Source organism: Electrophorus electricus, chromosome 15 (assembly GCF_013358815.1).
Source record: "Electrophorus electricus isolate fEleEle1 chromosome 15, fEleEle1.pri, whole genome shotgun sequence".
Lineage (NCBI taxonomy): Eukaryota > Metazoa > Chordata > Actinopteri > Gymnotiformes > Gymnotidae > Electrophorus > Electrophorus electricus.
The window spans coordinates 2,061,962-2,089,954 of record NC_049549.1 but is presented as its reverse complement, the minus strand read 5'-3'; the positions used below and the strand labels follow the sequence as shown (position 1 = coordinate 2,089,954).

The following is a 27,993-nucleotide window of genomic DNA, read 5'->3' as shown; positions in this document are numbered from 1 at the left end:
CACTCACTCACTCTCCCTATCTCTCACTCACTCACACACACACACACACACACACTTACGGTGTTTTAGATGAATACGTCTATTAACGGTGTCTACTAACGCCACGGTGAGGACCACCACCACGGATTCAGTCCCATCTAAAGCCGTGGTCCTGAAGTCTATATCCATTTCAGAGCGCTATATTGTTTTTTCTTTGACCTAAAGCGGTTACTGAATCCTCACTAAAGCGCCGACAGAAGCTCTGTCTGTGGTGTTTACACCACTACTGCGCCTCTGCTGCTTCGCTACACACGCTAAAGCTAAGCAAGCCTGGGCTATCGGCACAGCGCTGATCCGGGGTCGGTTATATTAGTCCCGGACACCACGACGCTCTTCCAGGCGTATGGGCTCGGGGAATGACGTTAGCCTTGAGGCGGATAAACCATAGGAGACACGTTGGAAGAAAGGAAGAAATGCAAGGCGAGAAAACTACATCCGACAGGCCTAATGATCCTGGGCATCTCCTACACACCGGAGCGAGGCACAGCGACGAGAAGATGGGGCAAAGCGTGGTGGATTTTCCGGTAGCGGTAGTCCTGCCGGCCGGCGGCTGTGGGGAAAGGACGGGGCTGGGCACACCAAAACAGTTCTGCTCCCTGCTGAGGAGACCGCTCATCAGCTACACCATCGACACCTTCCACAGGTAACCGCTCATCAGCTACACCATCGACACCTTCCACAGGTAACCGCTCATCAGCTACACCATCGACACCTTCCACAGGTAACCGCTCATCAGCTACACCATCGACAACTTCCACAGGTAACCGCTCATCAGCTACACCATCGACACCTTCCACAGGTAACCGCTCATCAGCTACACCATCGACACCTTCCACAGGTAACCGCTCATCAGCTACACCATCGACAACTTCCACAGGTAACCGCTCATCAGCTACACCATCGACACCTTCCACAGGTAACCGCTCATCAGCTACACCATCGACACCTTCCACAGGTAACGGTAGGAGACACGATGCGGTCCGGGGCTGGGGCTTCAGGTGAAGAGTTTAGTGGTAGGATACAATAACAGATACAGGAATTACACACGTGGTTAATATTACATTAGTTATCAGACAGGTTAATGTTATATTAGTTATCAGACAGGTAAATGTTGCATTAGTTATCAGACAGGTAAATGTTGCATTAGTTATCAGACAGGTTAATGTTATATTAGTTATCAGACAGGTTAATGTTATATTAGTTATCAGAAAGGTTAATGTTGTATTAGTTATCAGAAAGGTTAATGTTGTATTAGTTATCAGACAGGTTAATGTTACATTAGTTATCAGAAAGGTTAATGTTGCATTAGTTATCAGACAGGTAAATGTTGCATTAGTTATCAGACAGGTTAATGTTATATTAGTTATCAGAAAGGTTAATGTTGCATTAGTTATCAGACAGGTTAATGTTATATTAGTTATCAGACAGGTTAATGTTACATTAGTTATCAGAAAGATTAATGTTGCATTAGTTATCAGAAAGGTTAATGTTATATTAGTTATCAGACAGGTAAATGTTGCATTAGTTATCAGACAGGTTAATGTTATATTAGTTATCAGAAAGGTTAATGTTATATTAGTTATCAGAAAGGTTAATGTTGCATTAGTTATCAGACAGGTTAATGTTACATTAGTTATCAGAAAGGTTAATGTTGCATTAGTTATCAGACAGGTAAATGTTGCATTAGTTATCAGACAGGTAAATTGCATTAGTTATCAGACAGGTTAATGTTATATTAGTTATCAGAAAGGTTAATGTTGCATTAGTTATCAGACAGGTTAATGTTACATTAGTTATCAGAAAGGTTAATGTTGCATTAGTTATCAGACAGGTAAATGTTGCATTAGTTATCAGACAGGTTAATGTCATATTAGTTATCAGAAAGGTTAATGTTGCATTAGTTATCAGACAGGTTAATGTTATATTAGTTATCAGACAGGTTAATGTTACATTAGTTATCAGAAAGGTTAATGTTGCATTAGTTATCAGAAAGGTTAATGTTACATTAGTTATCAGAAAGGTTAATGTTGCATTAGTTATCAGAAAGGTTAATGTTGCATTAGTTATCAGACAGGTTAATGTTATATTAGTTATCAGACAGGTTAATGTTACATTAGTTATCAGACAGGTAAATGTTGCATTAGTTATCAGACAGGTAAATGTTGCATTAGTTATCAGACAGGTAAATGTTGCATTAGTTATCAGACAGGTAAATGTTGCATTAGTTATCAGACAGGTTAATGTTGCATTAGTTATCAGAAAGGTTAATGTTGCATTAGTTATCAGACAGGTAAATGTTGCATTAGTTATCAGACAGGTAAATGTTGCATTAGTTATCAGACAGTTTAATGTTACATTAGTTATCAGAAAGGTTAATGTTATATTCGTTATCAGACAGGTAAATGTTACATTAGTTATCAGACAGGTAAATGTTACATTAGTTTTCAGACAGGTTAATGTTATATTAGTTATCAGACAGGTTAATGTTATATTAGTGATCAGACAGGTTAATAGGCAGACGCATGTATCTGTAGGGCCTGATCATGAGTATGAAAAGTTGTGGTTCGGCAAGGAGCTCCCAGGAGAGGTAAATTGCATCGATTATGTGTACTGGAGAAAGGGGAAGTGCACAGCCTCAGTGATACTAGCTGAAGGCCCGCCTACTCTCCAAAAGGATGGTTTTGCTGTGGCACTCACATCCTCATGTGTCAATCACAAAACCGAGAGGATTCAAATGGACAGATTTGGGGCCCTGGGTAAGAGCAGAACAGGAAGGTTACAAGACACGTAGACCTGGTAGAAGAGCTTGAGGGATGGCAGGAGCAGGCTTTCGTTCCTTTTCCTGAGTCCCCCCTCCTAAAAAGGTTCCCAATGTGCTGTGGGCACGGGGGAAGAATGATGTAGAGTTGATTAAAGGGGTAGCACCAGTAAAAATCACACCTAAGTCAGATTACAGGCCCAAGCAACGTCAGTATGCCCTGAAACCAGAAGTCATAGATGGCATTAAACCAGTGTTCAAAGACCTCCTGGACACAGGAGTAATAGTGTCAGGCCCGGATTTGCCTGTACGACCACCAATTTTTCCTGTTAAAAAAACTGGGTCGTAATGAATGGAAGTTTGTACAGGACCTCCAGTCATTGCAGAAGTTAGACAAAGAGCTCCAAACGTCCCAAACCCGCACACAATCCTCACATCTATACCAGATAGTAAATGGTTCACCACTGTGGACCTAGCTAATGCCTTTTTCAGTGTTCCTGTGCATGATGGCTAGTATTAGTTTGCCTTTCAATTCGAGGAAAAACATACGTTCACAAACTTGTGTCAGGGGTATTGTGAATCTCCCACTATTTATAATGCTGCCATCAGAGACAGCTTAGCACCACTCCAGTTATCGGAAGGCCATGTGCTATTGCAGTATGTCGACGATTTACTTCTGGCTGCACCCACTCAAGAACAGTGTGAAACAGATTCCTTGCGCCTACACATGCACTTGGCTGAAACTGGCCACCGAGCCAGTAGGTTGAAGCTACAATTTGTACAGCCAGTAGTAAAATTCTTGGGTCATATGATTTCTGGAGAGGGGAAGGCATTGGCCACTGACCGTTCATCAGCCATCGCTCGCATTCCAAGGCCTACTACCAAACGCCAGCTGCTTTCATTCCTAGGAACGTGCTCATATTGCCGCACCTTCATTCCTAATTACGCACAATTGGAAGCCCCGTTGAGATCCATAGTCCGAACAGGGGGATCTGAAACTAAGCACTCCGTGACCTGAAGCCCAGAGATTGGGTGGTGATTAAGGACCTTAGAAGAAGCTGGTGGAACATAGTGGCTGGGGCCAGCACAGGTTCTCTTGACCACTTACACCCCCGTTAAGGTCCAAGGAAGGAAAACTTGGACGCACGTGTCGCATTGTAAGAGAGCCCCTGATCCAGAGAGGTGATAAGGTGACTCACCCAGGGGGTAGTAGGGAGGAAAAGGCCGCGTGCCACCCTCTCGTCCCTAAGGTATCAAGACCGGTCGACCCTCACCTCCCTCGACAGGATGCTAATCCTTCTGTTATTGGCCCTGATGGGCGCAGAGACTAGTGGCTCCCCCAGTCAGAGTCCTTATTCCATCAGAGACAGTTCAGGACAAAATCTCAAGTAGGACATAACGAGAAGTGACCATGCCTCACTGTTGGCATGGATATAATCTGTGGGACCCCCCGGACGACCCCAGGGCAACAATGGGTTGCGCCCTAATACCTTGCAAAAAATAAACAGGCTGTTATGGCAGACACAACTTTTAGCAAACGAAACTGAAGTTGCTTTAGGAACAATAGACAGGGAATTGTCCACCATTCGCACCACTGTCCTTGAACACAGGCTTGTTCTCGGCACAATTTTAGCAAAGGAACAGGGAGTGTGCAAGGTGTTGGGCACTGTCTGTTGTTTTTACATTCCAAATGCTCACCACATCTTAACAGCCATGAGAGATGGTTTACCTCCCCATCCAGAAGCAGAACTTCAGCAGCAGTCGGGCCCATGGGGTCAGCTGTTACTCCAAATTTTCCTCCGTTATCTGTGTGGTAATTATTGCTCTTGTGTGTTGCTCTGTGTGTGTCCTGTTGTTCCAGGGTTATAGCCCAACTAGTCATTCCATGAGTGTAGTAGCTCAGTGGTTAAGGTACTTGACTGGTAATCAGAAGGTTACTGGTTCAAGCCCCACCACTACCAAGTTGGGCACCTGAGCAAGGCCCTTAACCCTCAATTGCTCAAGTTGTATTTGGTCATAATTGTAAGTTGCTTTGGATAAAAGCATCAGCTAAATGCCATAAATGTAAATTTCGCTATAACGGGAAGGTAGATTCCCTGGAGCTGCAGGATGACTTTGACCCCGACTAGGAACCAGACTTAAGCCCTCTTTCCGCCTGGATGATGGATCCAGATGTTTAGAAATGCATTTATGAACTTTATTATTATGCATGTTACCTGTTTAAGGACTACCTTCAAATAAGCTTATTTACAAAATCATGTTAGGTAGTGATAATGTGTGATATTATCAAAGGGGGGAAATGTGAGGGAAAATGCTTAATGCTTGCTTAAAAGAGGAAGTAAGAAATATGTGATGTTTATGTGACCTTTGCCCTTGTATTGATCAGTCTGCCAGAAAGGCGAACAGTCAAGTGATGGTGCAGCTAATGAAACAACAGAAGTATCACAGTTTTCGCTTAGCTGTTGCTGGGCAGGGGTGCAGCAACAGGGAGTAACAAACTGTTCTTAGCAGGAAAGAATGTTCAAAGACGGTTGAGATGCCTGGCACTTGGAGTTACGAGATTAGCACATGAGAGAACAGCGGGGAATGGTGGGGGTATATGAACTCATGTGAGAGAGAGAAGAGAGGCTTCTTTCCCTCGACGCATAAGGGACAGAACCAATAAAGCTCGCTCATCTGCACATCTGGCTCGAGTCCAATTGATTTTTCATCCACAGGTGTCTACTACAACTTGGACTAACGTTATGTAACTAATGCTATAAAATCAAAATCTGTTATGCATATTTTGCTGAATCTGATTTAAGCGCCAGATTGTCACATGTAATTATTAGAGTCAAAAATAAATGGAAAACAATTATGCCACTATTAAGCCCAGAAGCAGACATCAGTACTTGTCATATTACACGTCAGTAATCCACAATGAGACAGTTCTGTTCATTTTTGAATGTATTAACCAAAACCATGTGCTTCCACTTACTAGCTGAGAGCCAAAGGAAAATATGTTTATCATTTATTATCCTGATGCAATTGGTTGCCATGACTTGGACTGGACAAAAATCCCCTGTGTTTTATTCCTGTTTTCACAGAGTCTCATGGATTGAAACTATTGTAGTTGTGGTTGCTAAGGAGAGCCTTGACCTGATGCTACACATCGCTCAGAAGTTCCATCACACCAAAGTGATAGTGGTTGAAGGAGGAAGCACGAGACACAGGTCCATCTTCAAGGGCCTGCAAGCCTTCTGCGCGAGAGCGGGGGCTCCGCCACTCCCCAGACCCGAGGTGGTGATTATCCATGATGCTGTGCGGCCTTTCGTGGAGGAAGAACTTCTTCTCCAGCTCACACTGGCAGCAAGAGAGCAGGGGGTTAGTGCAAAGCCAAGTCCAGCACACACAAACTCCTGGGAATGTTGTATATTTAGCTACATATAAACCACTGCATGGGAGGGAAGACACACTACTAGGCCTAAACCTACAATCAGTATCACTGCTGCTACTCCATGGAATTTTATTGGATGGTCCACTGAAATTCCTTTGTACTCTGTTGTAATCTTTTGTGTCTGAAGTTACTGAGTGAGACACCCAGCATATACCCCGAACAACCATCTGACTACACACACTGTTTGTTTTTGGAATTTCTCAGTGCTGGGATTTAATCAGTGGTCATCATGTGGTTTTGTTTCACAGTGCTGCAAAATGTTAAGACTTTGAAGGAGTTTATATTGTGGTTTATCTCCGATTGCCTGTTTTGCTTATTTGATTTTTGGTGGAACAAACCAGAGTCCCCCATCACAGAGTGTCAGATTTATGAGGTGAGTAAGAGTTGACCACCAGTTTCCAGAAAAGAGCAAAGATGATTGTTGGTCAGCGAGCTCTTGAAATGTCTGGGTGTGTGAGTAATACTTTAGTGTGCTGGTGAGATGTTTGCATGTGTGTTTCAGATGTAGTGTATGGTGAGGTGTTTGCCTGTGTGTTTCAGCTGTAGTGTATGGTGAGGTGTTTGCTTGTGTGTTTCAGCTGTAGTGTCTGGTAAGGTATTTTCCTGTGTGCTTCAGCTGTGGTGTCTGGTGAGGTGTTTGTGCATTTAAGATATGTTATCTGGTGAGGTGTTTGCCTGTGCGTTTCAGGTGTAGTGTTCTGGTGAGGTGTTTGCCTATGCATTTCAACTGTAGTGAGAATAGTGAGAACAGCTGAAAAGATCACTGGGGTCTCTCTTCCCTCCATCACGAACATCTACACAACACGCTGCATCCGGAAAGCCACCAACATTGTGAAAGACCCCACACACCCCTCACACGAGCTGTTCACCATTTTGCAATCTGGAAGAAGGTATCGCAGCATCCGGTCCCACACCTCCAGACTGTGCAACAGATTCTTCCCAGAAGCCATGAGACTCCTGAACTCTGGCTAACTCCAATCCCAGTTCAGATTCCAAAAATGGGCACTTTATACACACACACACACACATACACACATGATTATACAGTCACACACACACACATACATACATACATACATATCCATACACACACTCACACATTGTTTTGTATCGGACTAGTGCTGAAGTCAAACCTCACACAAATTAAATATGCACTCCTATTGCAGTCTTGCACATTATCCTACTTGTTGCTAGAGTACTGTACTAAACCAGCACTGTACTCTGAACTGTTCTGGCTGCTACCGGTGACTGCTATGTTGATTATAGCATGTCACTGACTCTTATGCACAACTCACTTTACATATTCCCAGTACTGTGTACTGGATTAAATAATTGCACTATCTACTCATTTTGTATTTGTCCTGTCCTGTATTTATTATTGTTTATTTAATGTTTATGACATTTTGCACTATATTGGATTGTTTGCACTAGTGTAGCATGTTGTCTGTTGCACTGTTGTTTTGTGTTGCACCATGGCCCTAGAGGAACATTGTCTGAAATGACAATAAAGCTTCTTTGAACTTGAACTTGAACTTGCAGTGTCTGGTGAGGTGTTTGCCTGTGCGTTTCAGCTATAGTGTCTGGTGAGGTGTTTTGCCTATGCGTTTCAGCTGTAGTGTCTGGTGAGGTGTTTTGCCTGTGCGTTTCAGCTATAGTGTCTGGTGAGGTGTTTTGCCTATGTGTTTCAGCTGTAGTGTCTGGTGAGGTGTTTTGCCTATGCGCTTCAGCTATAGTGTCTGGTGAGGTGTTTTGCCTGTGCGCTTCAGCTATAGTGTCTGGTGAGGTGTTTTGCCTATGCGTTTCAGCTGTAGTGTCTGGTGAGGTGTTTTGCCTGTGCGTTTCAGCTATAGTGTCTGGTGAGGTGTTTTGCCTATGTGTTTCAGCTGTAGTGTCTGGTGAGGTGTTTTCCTATGCATTTCAGCTGTGGTTTCTGATGAGGTGTTTGTGTGTTTAAGCTGTAGTATCTGGTGAGGTGTTTGTGCATGTAAGATGTGGTTTTTGGTGAGGTGTTTGCCTGTGCATTTCAGCTGTGGTGTCTGATGAGGTGTTTGTCTGTGTGTTTAAGCTGTAGTATCTTGTGAGGTGTTTGCGCATTTAAGATGTGGTTTTTGGTGAGGTGTTTGCCTGTGTGTTTCAGCTGTAGTGTCTGGTGAGGTGTTTACCTATGCATTTCAGCTGTAGTGTCTGCTGAGGTGTTTGTCTATGTGTTTAAGCTGTGGTGTCTGGTGAGGTGTTTTCCTGTGCGTTTCAGCTATAGTGTCTGGTGAGGTGTTTTCCTGTGCGTTTCAGCTGTAGTGTCTGGTGAGGTGTTTGCCTATGCGTGTCCATCTTAGCCAGTTACTAGCTGGGCTTTGTTATCTCTCCATTACTCCAGATCATAAAGGAATAAATCAGTTTGACTGCAGAGGCAGCTGATAAACTGCACAGGGGAGTAAAACCAGCCCCAAGGAGATCAGCAAGCTTCCCCAGTGGTTTAGAAGATCATGATTTAGGACCTGATATAGACCCCAGCGCAAGGCTGTGAACTGCTTAATTTTTCTTCAATCTGCTCCTTCACGAAAGTTGCTTAGGAAGAGACAGATAATAGCCCTGAATATGCGGTTCACAGGACTCGCATGTCTTTGTTTCCTTTGGGTCTTTGAGTGTTTAAACGCGAGTGGTTTTTGATGCCCGTGCTGACACATGAAGCCTCTCCTACTAGGCTTCTGGAGCCACCCGCCCTCTGGTGTCCACGGTGATCGCTGCAACCTCCGAAGGCTACCTGGACCATTCTCTGGAGCGAGCAAAATACAGAGCCAGCGAGATGCCCCAGGGTTTCCTTTATGACATCATCTATCAGGCCTACCAACGGGTAAGGTACGCTTCTCTGTCATTGGGCAATGGTAGCTCAGTGGTTAAGGTACTTGACTAGTATTTGGAAGGTTGTCAGTTCCAAGTCCTGCTGCTGCCAAGTTGGCACTGTTGGGCCCCTGAGTAAGACCTTTAACCCTCAATTGCTCAAGTTGTGCCCAGTTATAATATTGTAAGTTTCTTTGGGTAAAAGTGTCAGCTAAATGCTGTAAAATGTAAAAAAATTTATAACTGTATAAGAAATGTCTCAGCTTTCAAGATGGGATAGGTCTTAATGTGCCTAGCTTGCTAAAGGTACTCTCAGCGTGAGAGGTTCTTAATGTGGTGTTCTCCTGGGTATGGCCCAGCACATTCTCTGTGTCCATTGGCCATAAGGGCTCCTCAGAGCTGGCCACATTATGTGCCTCAGAATGTAGCTTGGTCATCCATCACCACTTTGCTGTGCATGATGAGCAAAAAAACTTCTGTGACTTTGGAGGCCACATATGTCTGACATTCAAAATATACAGCAGTTTCACCTTTAAAAGTCCAGCAGTCTTTGCTCAAATCTAAGAGATTACTAGGCCTTATTGTTTGTGTTTAAGTTGACTTATCTTTCCATATCTGTGATGGTATACCTGAAGGAAATCTAGGAATTCACAACTTCAGAGACTCTTTCTGTAAATACACAGCTCCTTGTTTTAAGACATATCATACAGTGCCTGGGCAAAAAAAGATCACCACCTGGATTTAACTAAGCAAATAGGTATGAGCCTCCCATTGGATAATTACTGCATGGGTGACTATGTTTCAGCTGACAACAAGTTATTTAACCCTAACTGACGCAGTGAGTAGCTTCTCATTTGTTAAACAACCATGTCGAAAGACACTTCCTGTGGTCGTGGAAAAGATGTTAATCTGTTTCAGAAGGGTCAGGTTGTTGGCATGCATCAAGCAGAGAAAACATCTAAGGAGATTGCTGAAACTACTAAAATCACGTTAAGAACTGTCCAACACATTATTAAAAAGTGGAAGGACAATGTGGAAACATCATCTTCGAGGAAAGAATGTGGTCAGGAAAAAATCTTGAATAATCGTGATCAGCGATCACTTAAACGTGTGGTGAAATCAAATCGTAGAAAAACAACAGTAGAACTCAGGGATATGTTTAATAGTGAAAGTAAGAGTATTTCCACATGCACAATGCGAAGGGAACTCAAGGGATTGGGACTGAACAGCTGTGTAGCCTTAAGAAAACCACTTGTCAGTGAGGCTAACCGGCAAAAACGGCTTCGGTTTGCTAGGTAGCATAAAGATTGGACTCTGGGGCAGTGGTAGCTTGGTGGTTAAGGTACTGGACTAGCCCTCAATTAACCCTTAACCCTCAACTGCTCAATTTGTACTCAGTTATAAATGTAAGTCGGCTTGGACAAAAGCGTCAGCTAAATGCCATAAATGTAAATGGAAGAAGGTCATGTGGTCTGATGAGTCCAGATTTACCCTGTTCCAGAGTGATGGGCACATCAGGGTAAGAAGAGAGGCGGCTGAAGTGATGCACCCATCATGCCTAGTGCCTACTGTACAATTCTGTGGGGGCAGTGCAGTTTGGGGTTGCTGCAGTTTGTAACAACGTTATGTGCCCAAAGAATGAGGTCAGCTGACTACCTGAATATACTGAACGACAAGGTTATTCCATCTATGGATTTTCCTTCCCTGATGACACAGGCATATTCCAAGATGACATTGCCAGGATTCATAGGGCTCAAATTGTGAAAGAGTGGTTCAGGGAGTATGAGACATAATTTTTCACACATGGATTGGCCACCACGGAGGCCAGACCTGAACCCCATCGAACCCCACAGCATGCCATAATCAAAGCTAAAGGTGGTCCAACGAAATATTAGAGTTTTTTTTGGCCAGGCAGTGTATTATTTCACTATTTTAAATTGTCCAGGGCATGTTTGAACACATTTTGCATGTGTGCTCTAATAATTAAAACCTTGATATTGCAGCCCAGATTATACTGTTTAAAAATGTGTAGATTCATTTATGAGACTTTAAGAGCTAGATTTTCAGCCATTTATTTTATTTTATTTTGTTTTTATTTATCCCTGACACATTGAGAGTTCACATTCAGGCTATTTCTAAAAGTGTTTTCTTGACTGTAGAACATGAAGGTTTTCTTGTAATACAGAGTCACGGTTGTCACGGTGCATTTATGGGAAGATTGAAGGTCCCTAACTGTGTGACACAATGAAGTAGTGTGGTCAGATGGCAAGTCCTGTGAGCAGAGGCTTGCCTGTAGCAGATACCCGACACTGGATCACGTCTACACCTTTTTACCTTCCTCTCCAAAAGACCCTCTCATGGGCAAATCTGTGCTTTTGCATCCAAAAGGTCTGGATCTTGCGGCAGATGCCGTGAGGTAATGCCGACTTTGTTTTAACCTCGTATTAATGAGCTTTTCATGCCATTTGCTACTCTCAGGTGGGAAGGGTATCGTGGTTTGTCTTTCAATTTTAAGAGGAGACCTTGACGGACTGGTTAAAATGTGGCCAGGGGCACAAGCTGGCACTTAAGTGACGTGTTCAGTGTGATGGCCATTGAAGACGACCGAGCCGACACCCGACCCCTGTTGCGGTAGAGTTTAGTGAAGGCACAAACACCAGAGGTCAAATCACCTCAGGACCTGCTGTGTTTTCCTCCTGTGATTGACTTTGAAATCACTCAACCCTGAAAATGAACCTCTTTCATTTAATACAGGTAACATTTAACTGCACATATTACAATCGCGATATCTCAGGTGGCACGATTTAAATGCTGTAATCTAATCTCAGAGGCGTAAGACAGAAAACATGCAATCAGAACATCTCACTGGTGCTCCAAGGATCCTCTTTAAAACAAAAGCGAAAGCAATAAGAGCAAAGTGACTGGCACTGTCGTTTAAAACCTAACTTGCTGCATGATCGTGGGGTGAGTGGGTTTATCCTGTCCAGTTTCCAGTTTCATGGTCCATACGAGCACCCTGCTATGGGCTCGTTCCTCCAATGTGCTGCTTTCTTGTCTGCAGTGTAGCGAGTTTGACTTTGAGTTCGGTACGGAGTGTCTCCACCTGGCCCTGCGGTACTCAGGCACCAATGCCAGGCTCCTGAACGGACCACCAACTCTGTGGAAAGTAAGAACCAACACCTTGTAGCACCTCCGTTTCTACAATAAATGTATAAAAATCAGTGGTTAACTCTTTATCTGGCATGATCAAAGACCGGCTTGCATTACTTAGGCCAAATTTACGTACTTTTTTTGGATTTTACTCGTCAGCCACTGATGTGGCAGGTCTTAAATTGTTCAGGACGCTCTGCCTATAACCCGTTTCACCTCCAACAGATCACTGCACAGGCATTTTTTCCCTTTCAGGTGACGTACAAACGGGATTTGGCTGCAGCAGAGTCCATTATCAAAGGTATTTATTTCTGAATTAAAGTTATGTTAATTGAGTTATGATTTTTTTAGCTGCTGAAAATCCTTTACTAAAGACACTAAAGTAGGCATGGAGGCATGTGAAAAACAGAACAGGTTTTCCTCTTTCTATTGGTGGGTTCATTTTTGGTTCATAACTTCACAACAAGCAAACCAGAGAGAGAGAGCTTCAGCACACTGGTAGACTAATGGGGAAAACTGCACAGGGCATCTGATTCACCAGCAGAGGTGCCCCTGTTTACAAAACAACGGGACACAAATAGTAATGGACTTGAGCATTTGTCCACTTTGTTCAGTCTGGGGGATGGATGGATGGAGGGATGGATGGAGGGATGGATGGAGGGATGGAGGGATGGAGGGATGGATGGATGGTTGGATGGATGGATGGATGGATGCCATTTTTCCTCATTATTATTTCCTCTTAAACCAGTTTTGTTTCACTTTTAAAATGTCAGCAGTGCCTTTGGTTACAAGGTGTTGTGTTCGTATTACTGTCGTTCAATGGCGGAATTGTGTGCATATTTATGCGACTGTGTGGAATCAGAGCGTTGAAGTAACTTGTCCATTCTGGACATTGGACTTCAAAAAGTAATCCAGGCGCCTCTCCTGGCAACTGTGGCTGGGCAGGACGTCCTTCCTGGCAGACAGGTGTGTGACGTTTACAGTGGTCAATATCAGAGCGCTTAAACACCACATTCACAGAGTACTCCGTTTAAGATGACTGTACCTGGCATTCTCAGGTTGGCTTTTGTGGTCTCGCACCTGTGGCTTCTGCGTTTAGTCTCTTTGAGATAAAACAGGTTAGCTTACTGAGGAATTGGCATCTCATTTTATTCTCACCGAAAGGTTACATTTATTAAAACTGTACTCTTCTCTCTAACTTGGAGAGATGCTTTGATACGTGAGCGGGGTTTTGAAGAAAAACACTCCTCTTTGGTTTTGTTGCTATTCAAAGATCTTCCAAAAGTTACTTTTTTTTACAAAGGTCCTGATTGTGTATTGCATATTGTTCATTTAGAGCCTCTGTAACCTCAAAGCTTATTTGTCCACTGTTTGCAACAAAGCGGTAACTATCCATATTTCTGAATGAAGGAACAAGATATACACAATGAGTGACGAGATGGTTCTGTGGTTTTGGGATATTTTTATTTGTTATTTTTTGCCTTTGTTTTAATCATCATCAGAAAATGAACAAATTGCCATTAAGGATAAACAAGCCAGATACAAGCTCCCCCCCCCCCCCCCCCCCCCCAAAGTGTTCCACAGGTGTGTGTAGTCTCAGTGAAAGATACTTCTGTTCCTTATTATCAGAGCTCAGCGTTCAAATCATTTCTCATTCCCAGACACCCTCTCCATGTCAGCGTGCATCATCTCAGGAGCTTTGGGAGAGACTGCTGAGCTAGCCAGCAGACTCCAGGAAAACCTGGCAGCCCACAGCATGGTAGGTTAATGGGAATAATGAACATAATAAGTCAGAGAATTATGATTTTCCTCCTAATGTTTTTTTGGAATCTGGACTACCTCATCTCGCTTACTCTGCTCAGCGCATAACACTCTCTGCTTGGGTGAGCCTGGCTCCTCAGAGGTTCCTGGACCAAAGAGCGCAGACCAGAGTCTCGTGGGTCCCCCTCTCTCCCAAGACACTCACCCTGAGCATCCCCCCAAACACACACACTCCCCTGCTCTGCTGCTGTTGCAGTTGCCAGGCTGTTTATATAACGCCTGCCGATGTGTTACCACTGTCACAATAGTGTTTACAGCATTTAGCTGACACTTTTATCCAAAGTGACTTATAGTTATTACCGAATGCAGTTTTGAGCAATTTTGCATACTGCAGCCTTTTGTAATGTGTTTGAGCAGGAGCAGCACAGTCACGGTGACCCCACGCCCTGGGAAACAAATAAAGCTGCGATTTGTTACAGGGGGTTCATTTTTTTTATTGGTATCTCGCAGCAGTATTGTGCAACAAACCCCATAGCCGCCGTGAAAGAGCAGCCGCCCCGCCTCCCAATCCTGCCGGGGTCCCTGCACTTTGTTGCCCGGTGTTTGACAGAGAGGGATGAGACGTGTCCCAGCACTGCTCGGTACCATGTGAGGACGTCCTCCTCCTTTGTAGCATTTCCAGGTTCTAAATCGTCCAGTGAAAGGAGAAAAGGAAGCGGATGAGTCCATCCCAAAGCGGCATGCGACTCTAATCCCTTTTACAGTGGCTCTGCTCCCTGTTACGGGGCATCTGTGGGGTGAGATGACTCCACCAGATGGCTCTGGGTGTATGTGGCGTTTTACCATCCAGGACAGAAGGCCAATGCCTTTAGCAAGGTGAAGAAATGATACCAAAGGGTGCTGTGTGTAAAAGTGGAAGTGATCAGAGAATGTGTGATGACCCTTATTTTGGTTACTTCTTTGATGTAATTCTTACCAGGGACAAACAGCAGTTTCCTGCGTAAAGATTTTAAGACAAATCATATAGTCACAAAGGCAGAGACCAAATCTGGCCTTGAACCTGGGTTTTAAGGTGGCAAACAAGTGCTCTGACCATCAGAACAGAACGCTGACTTGTGGTCTTTAGCCATCAGACCAGAGAAGCAACAGCAAGACTGTTCTGTAGTATTTTAATCAACATTTATTTACATTTGTTGGTGGTGAAATACCACCATTCACCAAACACCCACAGGACCCTCATCTTTGTGTTTGACATTGGCCAGGATAGTCACAGTGCATGCACACTTGTAGACAGGTAGACAGACAGACAGACAGACAGACACACACACACACACACACACACACACACACACACACACACACACACACAAGTGAAAAAGAACGATAGTAATTCATTGCAGGGGCCTCATTAGCATATTTCACCTATTAGCATATTTTGTGATATCTATATTGCAAAGGTGAATACTGTGATATTAGCTCACAAAAGGTATATTGCGCTTCACTACTTCCAGTCATTTCTTTCATTTTTGTTCTGTAAAAAAGGCTGCAATGTTCTGTTGCTTAATTCATGATTTGAAAAACAGTTCATGCCTGATATGCTTTAAATCATTTTAATCTTGGAAATCTGTGCTTTTCGCTTGATGCCTTGGTTAGTTGTCTTTCAAAAGCATTTAAGTGCCTCCACGTGTTTCTATTACTGTTCCATATTTTGCTTTTACTCTATTTTTTTAACCGCAGCTCCTGGTCAAATTTGTTTGTTTATGTTCGTTTAATCTCGGTGTGAGAGATTCTACATGATCAGAGACAGACAAGGCACAGAACTATGTTGAAATAAAAAGTAAGAAAGTTTGTATTGGTATGTCAAGCGATGTGTTCCTGGATGAAGCCCAAATGTATTTGCCCGAGATATTCTCCACTGTATGTTTTCCAGTTCCGGGCTGATAAAAATTGACTGAGAAATTAATTAACACTGTATGACTTTACAAACTGGGCATTTGCTTTTTGTCTTTTTCAGACTGTGGATGTCTTCCCCTGTGTAAAAGGAAAAAACGAGTTACTAATGAAGACCAGGAACTTCATCCAGATATCTGTACGCAAATTAATCTACTGTGGAGGTTTTTAAAGAGTTTCTTCCCAGAGTGTTGTATCACCCTTCCAGTGCACCACTCATAAAAACTAAGCCTGCTGTCAAATAAATTTGTCGTAATGTGTTTTATGATGATGGTTTATTATAACGAGAACACATTTTTACTAGGATGTCTCTTTTGTAGGAAACTGCGGCAAGTTTATGTGAAACTAGGGAGATGGTGAAGATTTTTGAGGAGGCAAGCCATGCTCTGTTGTACCCCGTGGTTATCGTGTGGGTAGGTGACTTAACCGTGTAAAACTCTGGCCTTGGCAGTCTGCCACACTGATTACCCAACGCCCTCCAAGGGTTTGTGCTCAGTGACTTTGATAATTGTCTCTGTTCAACTCAAATAGAGACTGTGAGCCATTAAAGTGAATGCAACGCCGTGATATGTAGGAAATGTGGAAACTGGAGATGAAGTTAATTGTACTTATACAAGGCTAATCGCATACTGAATTGTTCAAAACTTGAATTGATGTTCAGTCCAGTTGACTCCGTAATAAACACGCAGAGCCGCTCGGAAGGCGAGTGTAACGTCGGACCGAACACAGCCAGGTGCGGCGGGAGTTGGGATAAACCCTGGACTCTCTTTGCTCTTTGGTTCTTTTCCAGCACGTCTACCGCAAAAGAAATTCGTCTTAATCACGGGAAATGTCATCCCGTTGCAACTCGATTAAGCCTAGAGCGTGATTCGTGACGCCTCCTGGCTTTTTGGCCATGTTGTGGAAAAACGGGCCCCCTTTGCGCGTGATCGTGGGGCTCCCTGCCAGCGCGATCCAGATTTTCAAGAGGGAGGCCTGTTTACTCCTGTTACAACACTCCACATGGCCCAGGTAGAGGTGAGCCGATATGGCTCCATCAGCTGCCCAGGTGGAGAGAAACCCATATAGTTGTTATTAATCATTATTTCTTTGAATATTTACTGTTACTGGGTCCTGTTTGACACAGTAAGAGTATGCAGTACATGCTTTCTGGGTGTTACCCTGCTGTCTCAATGTTTAAGTTATGGTCTGATAAAGAGTTTCCTTTGCTGAATGAAAGAGCCTGATTTTGAAATTACTGCGTTGCTGCGTTACTGTGGTTTTCATCTTAATCATTGCTAACAGGATTTAGGTTCTTCAGTCATCTCTGACGTTTGTTGTTCGGTTTGCTCTGTGGTAGTGTCATGGACCGACGTGCACCAGGCTGACTGGGAGAGCCACCAGCATTTGTTTAATCTTGCGGGCTGTGTCCCCAACAGACTTCACCTACCAACTGTCTTGCAGTTAAATTCAAACTGACTTCACCTATCCCACCATATTTTCCCAAGAACACCCAACTTTTTGAATAAACACAGAAAGTTGTGCCTTGGGGAGATGGATTACAGATTACAGCCTAGAACCAGCAGTCTCTCATTCCCAGTCTTTATAGGAGGAGATCCGTGGTACCGTGGCTTTTTTCACCCCCAGCACCTGGAGTTTACTGCCTTGTTCCATCACCAGACACTTTTTTTTTTAAACAATGTCTGTCTTTTCTGTGCTTATTATTCCACGTGTGAGTATTTATGTTGCGGTGAAGCACTGTGTTGAGAGAGGTTTTGTTCGTCTCTTTCCTGTGTTGAAAGGTTCATTTATCCATGTCGGAGGAGCCGTGTCCCACAGAGAAGGGTGCGGAGCTGACTACCATCATGGACATCTCCACCACTTTCAGGAAGACCAATATTTTACTCTATGGTATTCAGGTCATTCACTCAAAGGTAGGTGTCCGGTTTTTGTTAAGTGTAAAATATTGCAGAAAATATTTTTGAATTGCATTATTGTATTGTAAATGCACACATTAATCGCTCGGAATCTTAGAGACAATCAGGAAGTTCATACGTCACTGAACTTTCACCTGGTGGAGAGGAAGGGTCAGCGCGGTCGAGCGTGGGAGAAGTCACGTGACGCAGCCCTGGTGCCGAGTCGAGTGAGCCGTCCAGATCGGGGCTCACGTTCCATTCGCTGAGCGAGTCCCCAGATGTCTCGTGCTGACGTCAGGGCGTAGATTGCGTGATTACGAGATCCGCACCCTGCATCCGTCATCCGGGCCATAGAGGCCACCCCCCCCACCTCCACACGGGACTTTGATCCCACTCAACACGTGATCCATCTGCTGTGACACAGAACGTTCTAGCATTCGGGGTTGTGTCACGCGGCGGTGATGTCATGATCCAGCCCTTCGCTTTTTGGAGGGGAGGATACGTGATGTATGTCCAGCCAGATAAAGCGCTTATCATTATGAGCTATCGTAATGAAAGGCTAGGAGTCACTGTCTTAACCTCCTACCAAAATGAAGCTAATTCCTTCCATTCATCCTTTTCGAAATGGCTGCCAAAATCCTCTGTGAGTTGCAAGCCCCTTGTCCAGGTTTGTCTGTGTGTAATTTATGGCTTAATAATCGCAGGCCATGCCGCCACACTCCGGCTCTATTATTATTATACAACTTTCCCCAGTAAATCGGGGCAGAGAGCTGGCTCCAGCTCACTGCCGTAAACCGTGAAGTTCATTTCTGAAGTTCCTGTCACGGGCAATAAAACGGCCACAGCAGGCAGCAAGGTGGCTGAGGGTTGTTTGGTAAGAGACGCTGAAAGACACTCCCCAAGTTTGTTTCTCTTAGCCAGATGTTTACACAGGGAGCTCTCCAGTGCCCTAGAGCCAGTGCCGAATTAAGAACGCAAGGCGTCTGATAAGGGATCGGGAAGCTTTTTTTTTTTCGAGACGCAGTTTTAAATGCCTTATTAAAAACATCTTACTTTTAAATCTTGCTTGTTTTTCTAGGTCCCAATTGGTTATATGAGACGTCTGTCATGTCCAATTTCCCCCTAAGCTTAGAGTTGTTTTCTGTTGCCCCAAGCTGCCGAAATATTTCATTATTTTACTGTTTTTTCAACAAATTTTACTCAGTGATTTGTATAAAATGTGACAGGTTCACTCTGCACTCCAGTGGGTCTCTTTCCGCTGAACCTCAAGGAGATCACAGTGCCGTGAGTCAGAGCGTCGCACCAGCCATGGCTTGAACCCTTGCGTTTCTCTCAGGTCTCCACCTACGCTCAGTGATGAGGGTGGGGATAGATGAAGACCTTTCTCCAGTGCGTGCTGTGGTTTTTCATGGAAATCATATGCAACGGCACTGACTACAAACACACATTGCACATCAAAGCACAGGTTCCACGGTGCCGCACGGGGACATTGTGATCAGGCGCTAAGACGCGCGAGACGTTTTCTGACCCGATCTGTGTTTCTAGCAGTGACAGGAAGTGTCACAGGATCCCTGCAGCGCGGCGCCCTGGTGACCCGTCACTCGCTGAAAAGGCCTGTCACGATGATATATGGGCCCGCTAATCCCCTCAGCGAGAGGCCTACTGTTTACCCTCCATCCACTTCCTTCTCATCAAAGAGCTCAGCCAAGGAATCCTAAACCCGTGAGGAGGAGATTAGAGTAAGGGAAAACGGGGTGGGGGGGGTTGGGTTGGGTGGGGGTGGGGGTCGTCCTGTTACCTGTTCGGATGCACCAGGCAGGCAGGCAGGCAACGAAATCAGATGCGTGGAAAGTGGAGGCTTTTTGCAGGAATGCAGTGCGTCTCCAGCTGAACCCAGGATTCATCAGGCGGCTTCCGCTGGAACCTCCACCCTGTGAAACTGAGGCCTACGTGGATCACCTGCTATCACAAATAATCATGATTCTTTTGTGCTGGGCGGGGGTGCGTGGGTGGGCGTGTGTGGTTGTAGTGACATCCATGTTGAAACCCTGATCAAGTTTGACCTGCTTTACTCTAAGCGTGTTTCTCCCATGTCGGGGTCACGGTTGTGTGGAGAACAATCTAACGCCTGTCCCCTCACAAACATGTCCCGTCTTCTAAGATGCACCTTTGACCTTATCTCGTCCTCGTTTAGCAGTAACGTCCATCTCTCTGGTTGCTCCTGATTTGCTGACTTATGTCCACGCCTTCCTGTGTCGCGTGTTCGTCTTCCAGATTAGTCGCTCTGCTCTCTCCTGATCGGGCCCGAGCGGGACCGCGCTGACAGTCCGGAGGTCAGGCCTCCGTTCCTTTACGTTTTGATGGGGTGTCAAACACTGCAGCAGAGCCCAGACGGAAGTCGCCCGGGAAACGGGGCGAGCGGCGCTGCACATCACGGCGATCCGCTCATGCCTGTAGCGCTCCAGATGTGCGCTGGCACGTTGGACCGGGAGCCGGCAGGGAAACAGTCACGCCCTGGACCACTGTTTACCCCGCTTTGATTTAGCGGCTTACACAAAGCCCCGCTGTGGCCTCTCACAAATACTCGTGCTAAGGCTCACCGTGCGAGATCATTCCGACTGGGAACCATCACAGACATCACAGGCTCTTCTGGAAGGCTTGAACGCCCACCAGGGCCTCCGAATTGGTTTGTAAACATTGGATCATTATGAGAGCGCCGTGCTGCATTCGGTACACGCCACCCGCGGTCGAGGAGCGCGTGGTTTGAGTTTGTGCCGACCACCCAGTGTCCTGCACTGATTATCTGCCTTCTCCAAGTCTTGTGTTAAGCACGGAGAGCCTCACCCCTTGGCATGAGGCTTGTCGGAAGACCTTCTGAAATGGTTTTGCTTGTTCTGTTTCTACATTTGACAGAAGCAGGATGTCGTTTCCACCACATTTGTTTTTTACTTTTAAGTTCATTCTTAGTTATTAGCATACGGACGCCAAAAACACGCTGTCTTTCTTCTGAATCCTGCTTGCATGTCTGGACCAGCCTCGTACAGATATTAGCACTTTTAGTCTTGTCCATGTAATGGAACTGATCTTTCAAGGGCTTGATAATGAAGTGATTAGTTGAACCAGGTGTGTTTAAAGCTTAGCTTTCATCTTTTTCAATACGTAGTCTTAATACAGGTCATCAGTCCCCAAACCTTTGGAAAATATATGTTCTGAATATATTTACACATCATCATGCCCGTGGAATGGTAGGAAGCTTGCTGGAATTCTGCTGGAATTCATCATTGGAGTGCTGGTTAACTCTTTGATCCCCTCCACGGTCCCCGGCCCGTGAGCTGACCGTGTACGTCACTCAGAAGACCCCCTCTCTCTCACGGGCTCATTGACACTCGGCCCTTCACATTTGTTTAGTCTGGATTACGGGCTTGTTTTGACAGCCACGTGACAAGTCGGGCCCCATTCGCAGCGTTCCGGAGTTGAGGTGTGAGTAGACCCCACGAAGGACGGTGTGCTAGGATGCCATTGGAAGAGCGCTGGCACTCGAGAAGACAATAAATCGGCCCCTATGTGACGTCCGTTGTGCAGGGGCCATGTGCCATACACGCAGAGCTGGTGGTCCGTTTGAGATCCCACGACCGCGGGGGTTTCAGCATGTGGGCTTTGGAATGTCATAACACGCGTTCACTCCGTTCACGGTGGATGCAGGAGGGCATTGTATTCGCTCCTGTTTGTAAGTGTGTCTGTCGCCAGGTCATGCAGAAACCCCACCATCACTCACTTGTTCAAACAGAATCGCATTCACTCGCGAGGCGGCGCGGGCTTCCTGTATTTTCTTTGCCCGGGTTCTGTGTACGCGTCCGATTATGACTAAGGTGTTCCTGGTAAGAAAGGGAAGGATATAGACCCAGACAGGCCTGGCGCTGAGTCGGGGGATCCTGTTTAGTTAGACGGGGAACGTGCTATAGATAACGCCCGTTCCTTTTCAGCGCGAAGCGGAAATTTGCTCGATGGCTTTTTTTCCCCCTCAGTTGCAGCACGTTACTTTATCTGAGCTGCACTTGTATGAACACCGCCGCTGAATAGAAACGTGGGGATGCCAACGTGCTGGAGGGGAATCTCACAAAGGGAGAGATATCCACAAACACACCAGGGTGGCTGTTCTGTGAGGCGAGAGGGATTAGGGATGACAAGGTCATCACGACGCGAGGGAATGTTTAGGCAGTGTTCCATTGTAGACTTTTCCCTTAAAGGGGGGGGGGGGGGGTGAAGATAAATTACCTTTTGTCGCAGAGGGGGAAAATGATACGTCCCAATTAAAATGAATAAAGAGTGTAGTGAGACAAGCGTTTAATCTTGTTTTCCCTTCCTTGGGCCTGGACCAGGGACTTGCTTCCCACTTTAAGGTGCCATCAGAAACGCCTGGGCAGTCAGCCTGAGTCATGCCTGAGTCAGCGCACGCTACCACTCTAGCATTGGATGCAACGGGTGGACTGACAAACAAACAAACAAACAAACAAACAAAAGCCAGGGTTTATCGTCCTCCGTTCAGCCGAATATCAACGATCGCCTGTCGGCCTCCACGCCGACCGTGCGTGACTCTTCTGTCGCGAGGGCATGGCTGGCTCCCTCTCAATGTAGGAGGGGTGGGGTGGGGGTGTTCTGCCGAGGACTGCAGTGGGGGTTCGGGCCCATATCAAATCTCCAGAACTGCTAGCAAATGATCTGGAGATCCCTGTCTATCCCTCCAGCTACTGCCCACAGAATGGGACACTGGAGATGAGGGAAGGTACTCAGCGTTCCTGTAATACCTTTTAAAGAAATGCACTGAGAGAGAGAAAATACCAGTTAGCCAGAGATATGGCTTGTTTTAAGTCTATTAAATCTTATGTTGGTGATTGTTCTCGTGATACAGCGTCGTGGCGCTGGCGGAAATGAGGCTTTTATTAAATAGATGACAGACTCACGTGCATTTATTATTTGGCCACCTGTTTTAAATGAGTTAATGTAAACAGTAACAAACTGCTCATAATTAGTTCCTGTTTTATGCTCCTGTTGTACTGGTGTCTGCTCCACCACTAAGCTGCCCTCTAGTGGTCTTTAAGGGCTGTCACTCCAGCATGTTTGGGATCCAGTCATAAGTGATTTATGCGCATTCAAATTTTTAGAAAAGCCATTGGGACTAGGAGCTGGTGGCAGACCCGTTTATTTCGTACTGATTGGGGCAGGCACTTGGCATTAGATTCCTATCTTTCCAGTCCGAGCCGGTCTTGGGAGGCTTTGCAGAGGCCATTAACGGAGAGCAGGACTGCTGCCTGGCTGGCTGACCGCCTGGCTGGCTGACCACCTGGCTGGCTGACCACCTGGCTGGCTATTTGGCTGCAGGCGCAGGGCTGCTTGACTTGAAGGATTGGTGCAAATTGTGGCTGTTAAGATCCTAATTGCTGAGGCTTCATCCTGAAAGGGGTGTGTTAGTGCGAGGCGGCGACCGGCTGCCCCGCGATGACGGAAGAGTTGATTGCAGCCGCGGAATTTTCAAGGATGGCTGGAGAAGCGCCGCTTGCTGTGTGGTCTGCTCCCACGACGACGTCTTTCCCTCCGCAAAGTTTCCTTTGTCTAGAAAATCCAGTCCCACTGAACGCGGTTTCGGGGGGGGGGGGGGCAAATGAAAGATGGCACCGTGTTTTTCCTGCTTAAACCGATGGCTGTGTGTCACCAGACACTGATAGCAGGAGCGTCGGTGAAAGCGCTTCTTCTCAGCAAGATCACAGCTTCGGTTTGAGCTTGTTCTGGAGATTTTGGTGTATTTGCACGATCCGACTGAAGCTGGTTAGGCTCAAAACAACAACTAAAAAAGTTTGCATCACCTGAGGATTCCAGCAGCCAGTTAAAGCAATTGTTAAATGATGCCCATTCCAGGTCGATACTTATGGAATGGGAGGGAAGGTTTTCTAAAGGTGATGTGGCCAGAGGTCCAGTGTTCAATGTCAGATGGTTGTGGTTTGAGTAAACGTGTGCTACAACATCATTTTCTCATTCAGTTGTCAGAGTCTGTGAATACCACAGAAGTTACAGGGTTGCACAAACATGCATTTTTATGGCTTTCTGATCCCAAATATCTGGAATTAATGAGTCACAGCGATTGCAAGGGACAGTTTATTCTTAGTGAATATTATTTTCAGCTGTCTATGGTATATTTGTCAGTGTTACTGTTCCAGATAGATCAATAGTATGTCATCCGACAGACAGTTTGAGTGATCCTTAGTTTTGAGCAGTTCATGTCATTTAGCCTTTGGTGTGTTTTATATGAAAGATAACTAGTCTTTTCTAATATGCATTTAGTAGAGTTATGGCTCGAAGCACAAAGCCTTGTTCCATCAGCCTGCACTGTAACAGGGAAACTGTCCAGGCCTGGAGCTTCAGAGGGCAATAGCAAATGGTTTATGCGCTCATTAAAATCCTGCAGCTGTCACTCAGAAGAAGTAGTGGAAAGGCCTCTCACTTTACATGACCAGTTCTTGCATCTGATTGGACAGACACTTTAAGAAGAAGAAAAAACAAAATCTGGGTGTTGAATTTCCCTTTATTTTAAAGCAAGAGTCATCACAATGGCACGTAGTAGTGGCCATTAGCGGAGTGAGAGCGATGCTCACACGTCAGGTCTCCTTCACCTTGCTCAGGCTGAGCAGCGCTCTCTGACCTCCGTGGGGTTCAGATCTGCTGTTATCTTCTATATTCTTAAAACAGCATTGGCTTGTTTTAGTGATGCCTTTAAATTTAAATTTTGCATTTTATGTGACTTGTATGGTTACCTTAGAGCAGAAATATAGTAAAAATAATTAACAAAACAGATGTGAAACTGAACCTTTAGAAACTGAAAATGTAATATTTTGATTACAGCAAATTAAAAAAAATATTTAAAAAGTGTCATTGGACAGTTAGCTTATAGGCTTATTTTTTGACTGTTAAAGGTATTAAAAATTCCATCTTTGAATTTGGACCAGTAAATGAATCCCAAACGTTATTATTCTGAGGAGGAATCCACAGAGGAAGAATTCTTCTCATGTAGGCTTCGAGTCCTCCGCTCGTCGTGATTTGCCCTCATGCCTCGTCTGTGTTTTCCAGTGTTGATGTTGCATTACCCCACCGACAAACCGCGCGGACAGTGTTGTCTCGAGCTGCGGTTCCATCCTGTAGCTTCACACACAAGGCTTGATAAACAGCATCTCGTCTTTCCCCTGACCTCCGTGGGAGGTAGCAGGGGTTGCCCCAACGCAAAAATCACACAAAGCCTTTCCGTGACTTCCTAGAAATGATCATTTAAGTAACCACAGATTCAGAGCCATTAGGAGCAGCCCCCGCATGGCAGTGCCGAGCTTTGGTTTCACACGTGCACATTACACTGGAGATATTTTTACACCATAGTTACTATATATTCCTGAGGACCAATGCTTTGGTTTTCTTTCCGTTTGAAATAGTAGTGTCAGAAGTGGGTTTTATATCAAGAGCCCAATGAAGCGTCACACGACTGGAATTCGTTTAAAATAAACTCGGTGATGCAGTTTATTCCTGAGTGGAAGTGACTTGAAAGTAGGTTTGCCGTTTTGAGTTCAGTTGAAACAGAACAGGGGGAGTATTTTATGTGGAAAATGTAATATCGCACCCAACTGGAGGTTCCATTTGATTTCTGCGCCCCACCTCCCACATGCTAAAGCAGTTCAGGTAAAACCGAGAGACTTGGGACAGTCGTTATTTGCCGAGTGCCAATTAGCAACAGACGTACATGGAGAAGACGCATGTGCCACACAAAGAGAAACCAGACGAAAGACACAAGTCAAACAAACCAAAAAGATCGGCGCAGGACGCCAGTCCCCCTTCTCAGAAACAGGGAGGTTGGACGTTTTCCAGAAAGCAGGAGTATGGCAGACTTTAGGGAACAACGCTCTTTGGTGTGTAGAGCGTGCTTTCTGCTTGCGGTCTAATAGCATGGTCCGTCAGTTGCTAAGACTCGTGAGGTGGTGTCCAGTAGGACGTCTTCTCCATTACGCTCTAAAGACGCTGGAGTTTCTCTGTCTGGTTAAGCTAAATGTCAAACATCTGCGTTACTGTAATGGATCCGCCTGCTGTACGCGATTCAGTTACTCCAGTGTCAGTTCACTTGTTTTATTTCAATTTCAGTGGTAGATTTCTTGACTCAGGCTTTCTGTTAGACGTCAATTTCTGTGTGTGCGTGTGTGTTCCTCCAGGTCCCTGAGCTATGGGAGAGGTCTGTAGAAAGACTGTCACAAATCACAGCAGCTCTCGTCAGAGACAGAAATCCTGCTCTTACCGGCCAACTGCTTCAAGCCTGAGATTGAGAAACACCCGCAAACACAAACCCACAACCTGAGCCAGAACAGAAACCTGCAGCGCTCTCAGAACACGTGTTGACGCTCCAGAAAATTATTAAATAAAAAAAAAATGACAGTCATTTTTATGCGGACATTTGGAGTTTGTCTAATTTTGCAGTACCTTTGGTGGCTAGAATTTAAACAATGAATAACGTATGTCATCATTTATAATGCAGGTCTAAGATACATTTCATGATTTGTGTATTATTTTACCTGTGTTTATGTATGCACAGATGAGTGTCTTGCAGTGTGAGTACTGCATGCAGACGTTCTTGTGTTTTGTAAGGAAACACTGACCTCTTGTGAAACAACCTTAGAGGTTTATTCCTCTTTGGCACCCAGACTCCGGCCACTAGGGGCAGTATGTGCACGTCTCTTTCAAAGGCATCTGGAGCATGTCTTCAAAACAACTCACAAGGCCTCTTAAGGCAGTAGGATGTTAAAAAAAGAAATAAATAAATAAAAACCCACAAAACACATTTAAAATGAATTATTAGTGGAAGCGAAGATGGCTCTTTGAGCATGGAGCATGTTTGTGTTTAGTCTTGTGCACCCATTCACCACCTGTCTTATGGGCTTCATTTAAACTGCTCATATCCCTGAAAAAAAAAAAGAAGGAATTATCAACAGGTTTTTTTTATTGTGATTGAAATTTTTTTTTAAATTGTATTTTATTTTTGCAGTTAGGCTTGTATGTGATTTCGTGTTGTAGTGGACTCTAAACTAAACTTTCTCCTGCGTCAGTACACTCCCCTGTGACTCCAAGTTCCAGGTGAGTCTTTGGTGGACAGACTTAACACTAGTCAGACCACACCAATCCTGGCCACCACACTTCATAAACCAGGCTGGCTTTGAAATTATTGCCTAACCCCTCACGAGAGCCCCAACATCTGGGGGCCTTCGTCTGCGTGCTGGGGCCACGCCGAGCCTCTCACTCATGCCCAGACAGCGTCTGATTGCTAACTGATTATGGCCCCAGGTGTCTGGCAGGCCCAGCCAGAGTGTGAGGTCATTTTGGAGGGTAGCAGAAGGCCAGCGGTGTATTCCTCCCTCTTCATCATCCCCTAGACAACTTGTCGGAGGCTGTGGACTACTGCAGGACTCCCAAGCCTGAGCTCTTCTGGTTTTCTGTGGTGACTCTCTGGGGGCTCTCATGGTCTTGACATACAAGTAACTGAAAAGCCACTTTCTGGTGTCCTGCCTCACATCAGGGGTCCTCGGCAGCTTTGGACGGAAGAAAACCATGTTTCAGTGCTGAGATTAGAAGCATCTCCTAATGCCGTTGGTCAGCCCTCTCTCTCTCTCTCTCTCTCTCTCTCTCTCTCTCTCTCTCTCTCTCTCCCCTCCCCCTCTCTCTCCCTCCCTCTCCCGGCCTATTCAGTGGAGTTTTGTGCGCGCCGTTGTTAATTTGTTCCACATTTCCGTGTGACACATACATATGTGGAATGAGCTTCCCCTCGCCTTTTCCTTGGGAGCCGGTGGGGTGCGGCTTGCGTGAAAGAGGAGACCTGGCCCCTCGGTAGGAAGCCCCCTGCACATGACGGAGATGGATTAACTGCCTCTATGATGCTCTCTGCATCCCCACGCCTCTTGCGAACACATCAGAATCCCTGCAGACACAGCTATCAGATGGAAAAAAGGACGTTTTTGGATAATCCGATGCCAAACTGCTGCTGATGTGTAGCGGTAACAGTGGTTCACTGTGGTGTTCTGGTAAGTCCGGTACACTAGATACGCCAGATAGAAGAAAAATAACCCCTTCGGACCTGAGTGATGGCACCT

General features: G+C 45.3%; 1 protein-coding gene across 2 annotated transcripts; it reads left to right on the top strand.

Moving 5' to 3' along the window:
* The first annotated feature begins 52 nt into the window (after nt 1–52).
* Nucleotides 53–26,690, top strand: crppa (CDP-L-ribitol pyrophosphorylase A). 2 transcript variants are annotated; one of them, XM_026999479.2, is made up of 10 exons: nt 53–682; nt 5,884–6,160; nt 8,935–9,084; nt 12,133–12,237; nt 12,477–12,522; nt 13,883–13,980; nt 15,997–16,071; nt 16,253–16,345; nt 17,714–17,845; nt 26,068–26,690. In XM_026999479.2, exons 1-10 carry the CDS (start codon nt 396–398, stop codon nt 26,170–26,172), a joined length of 1,368 nt encoding a protein of 455 aa, XP_026855280.2. In that variant the 5' UTR covers nt 53–395; the 3' UTR covers nt 26,173–26,690. The 2 variants fall into 2 exon arrangements, with proteins under 2 accessions (XP_026855280.2, XP_026855281.2); XM_026999480.2 differs by lacking the exons at nt 12,133–12,237; nt 12,477–12,522; nt 13,883–13,980.
* Nucleotides 26,691–27,993: the final 1,303 nt, after the last annotated feature.

Excerpts from the sequence above, each read along its gene's own strand:
- crppa (XM_026999479.2), top strand. The coding sequence starts at position 396 with ATGACGTTAGCCTTGAGGCGGATAAACCATAGGAGACACGTTGGAAGA. Across the intron at positions 12,523-13,882 it reads AGCAGAGTCCATTATCAAAG|ACACCCTCTCCATGTCAGCG; the intron begins GTATTTATTTCT and ends TCTCATTCCCAG. Across the intron at positions 16,072-16,252 it reads GGAACTTCATCCAGATATCT|GAAACTGCGGCAAGTTTATG; the intron begins GTACGCAAATTA and ends TCTCTTTTGTAG.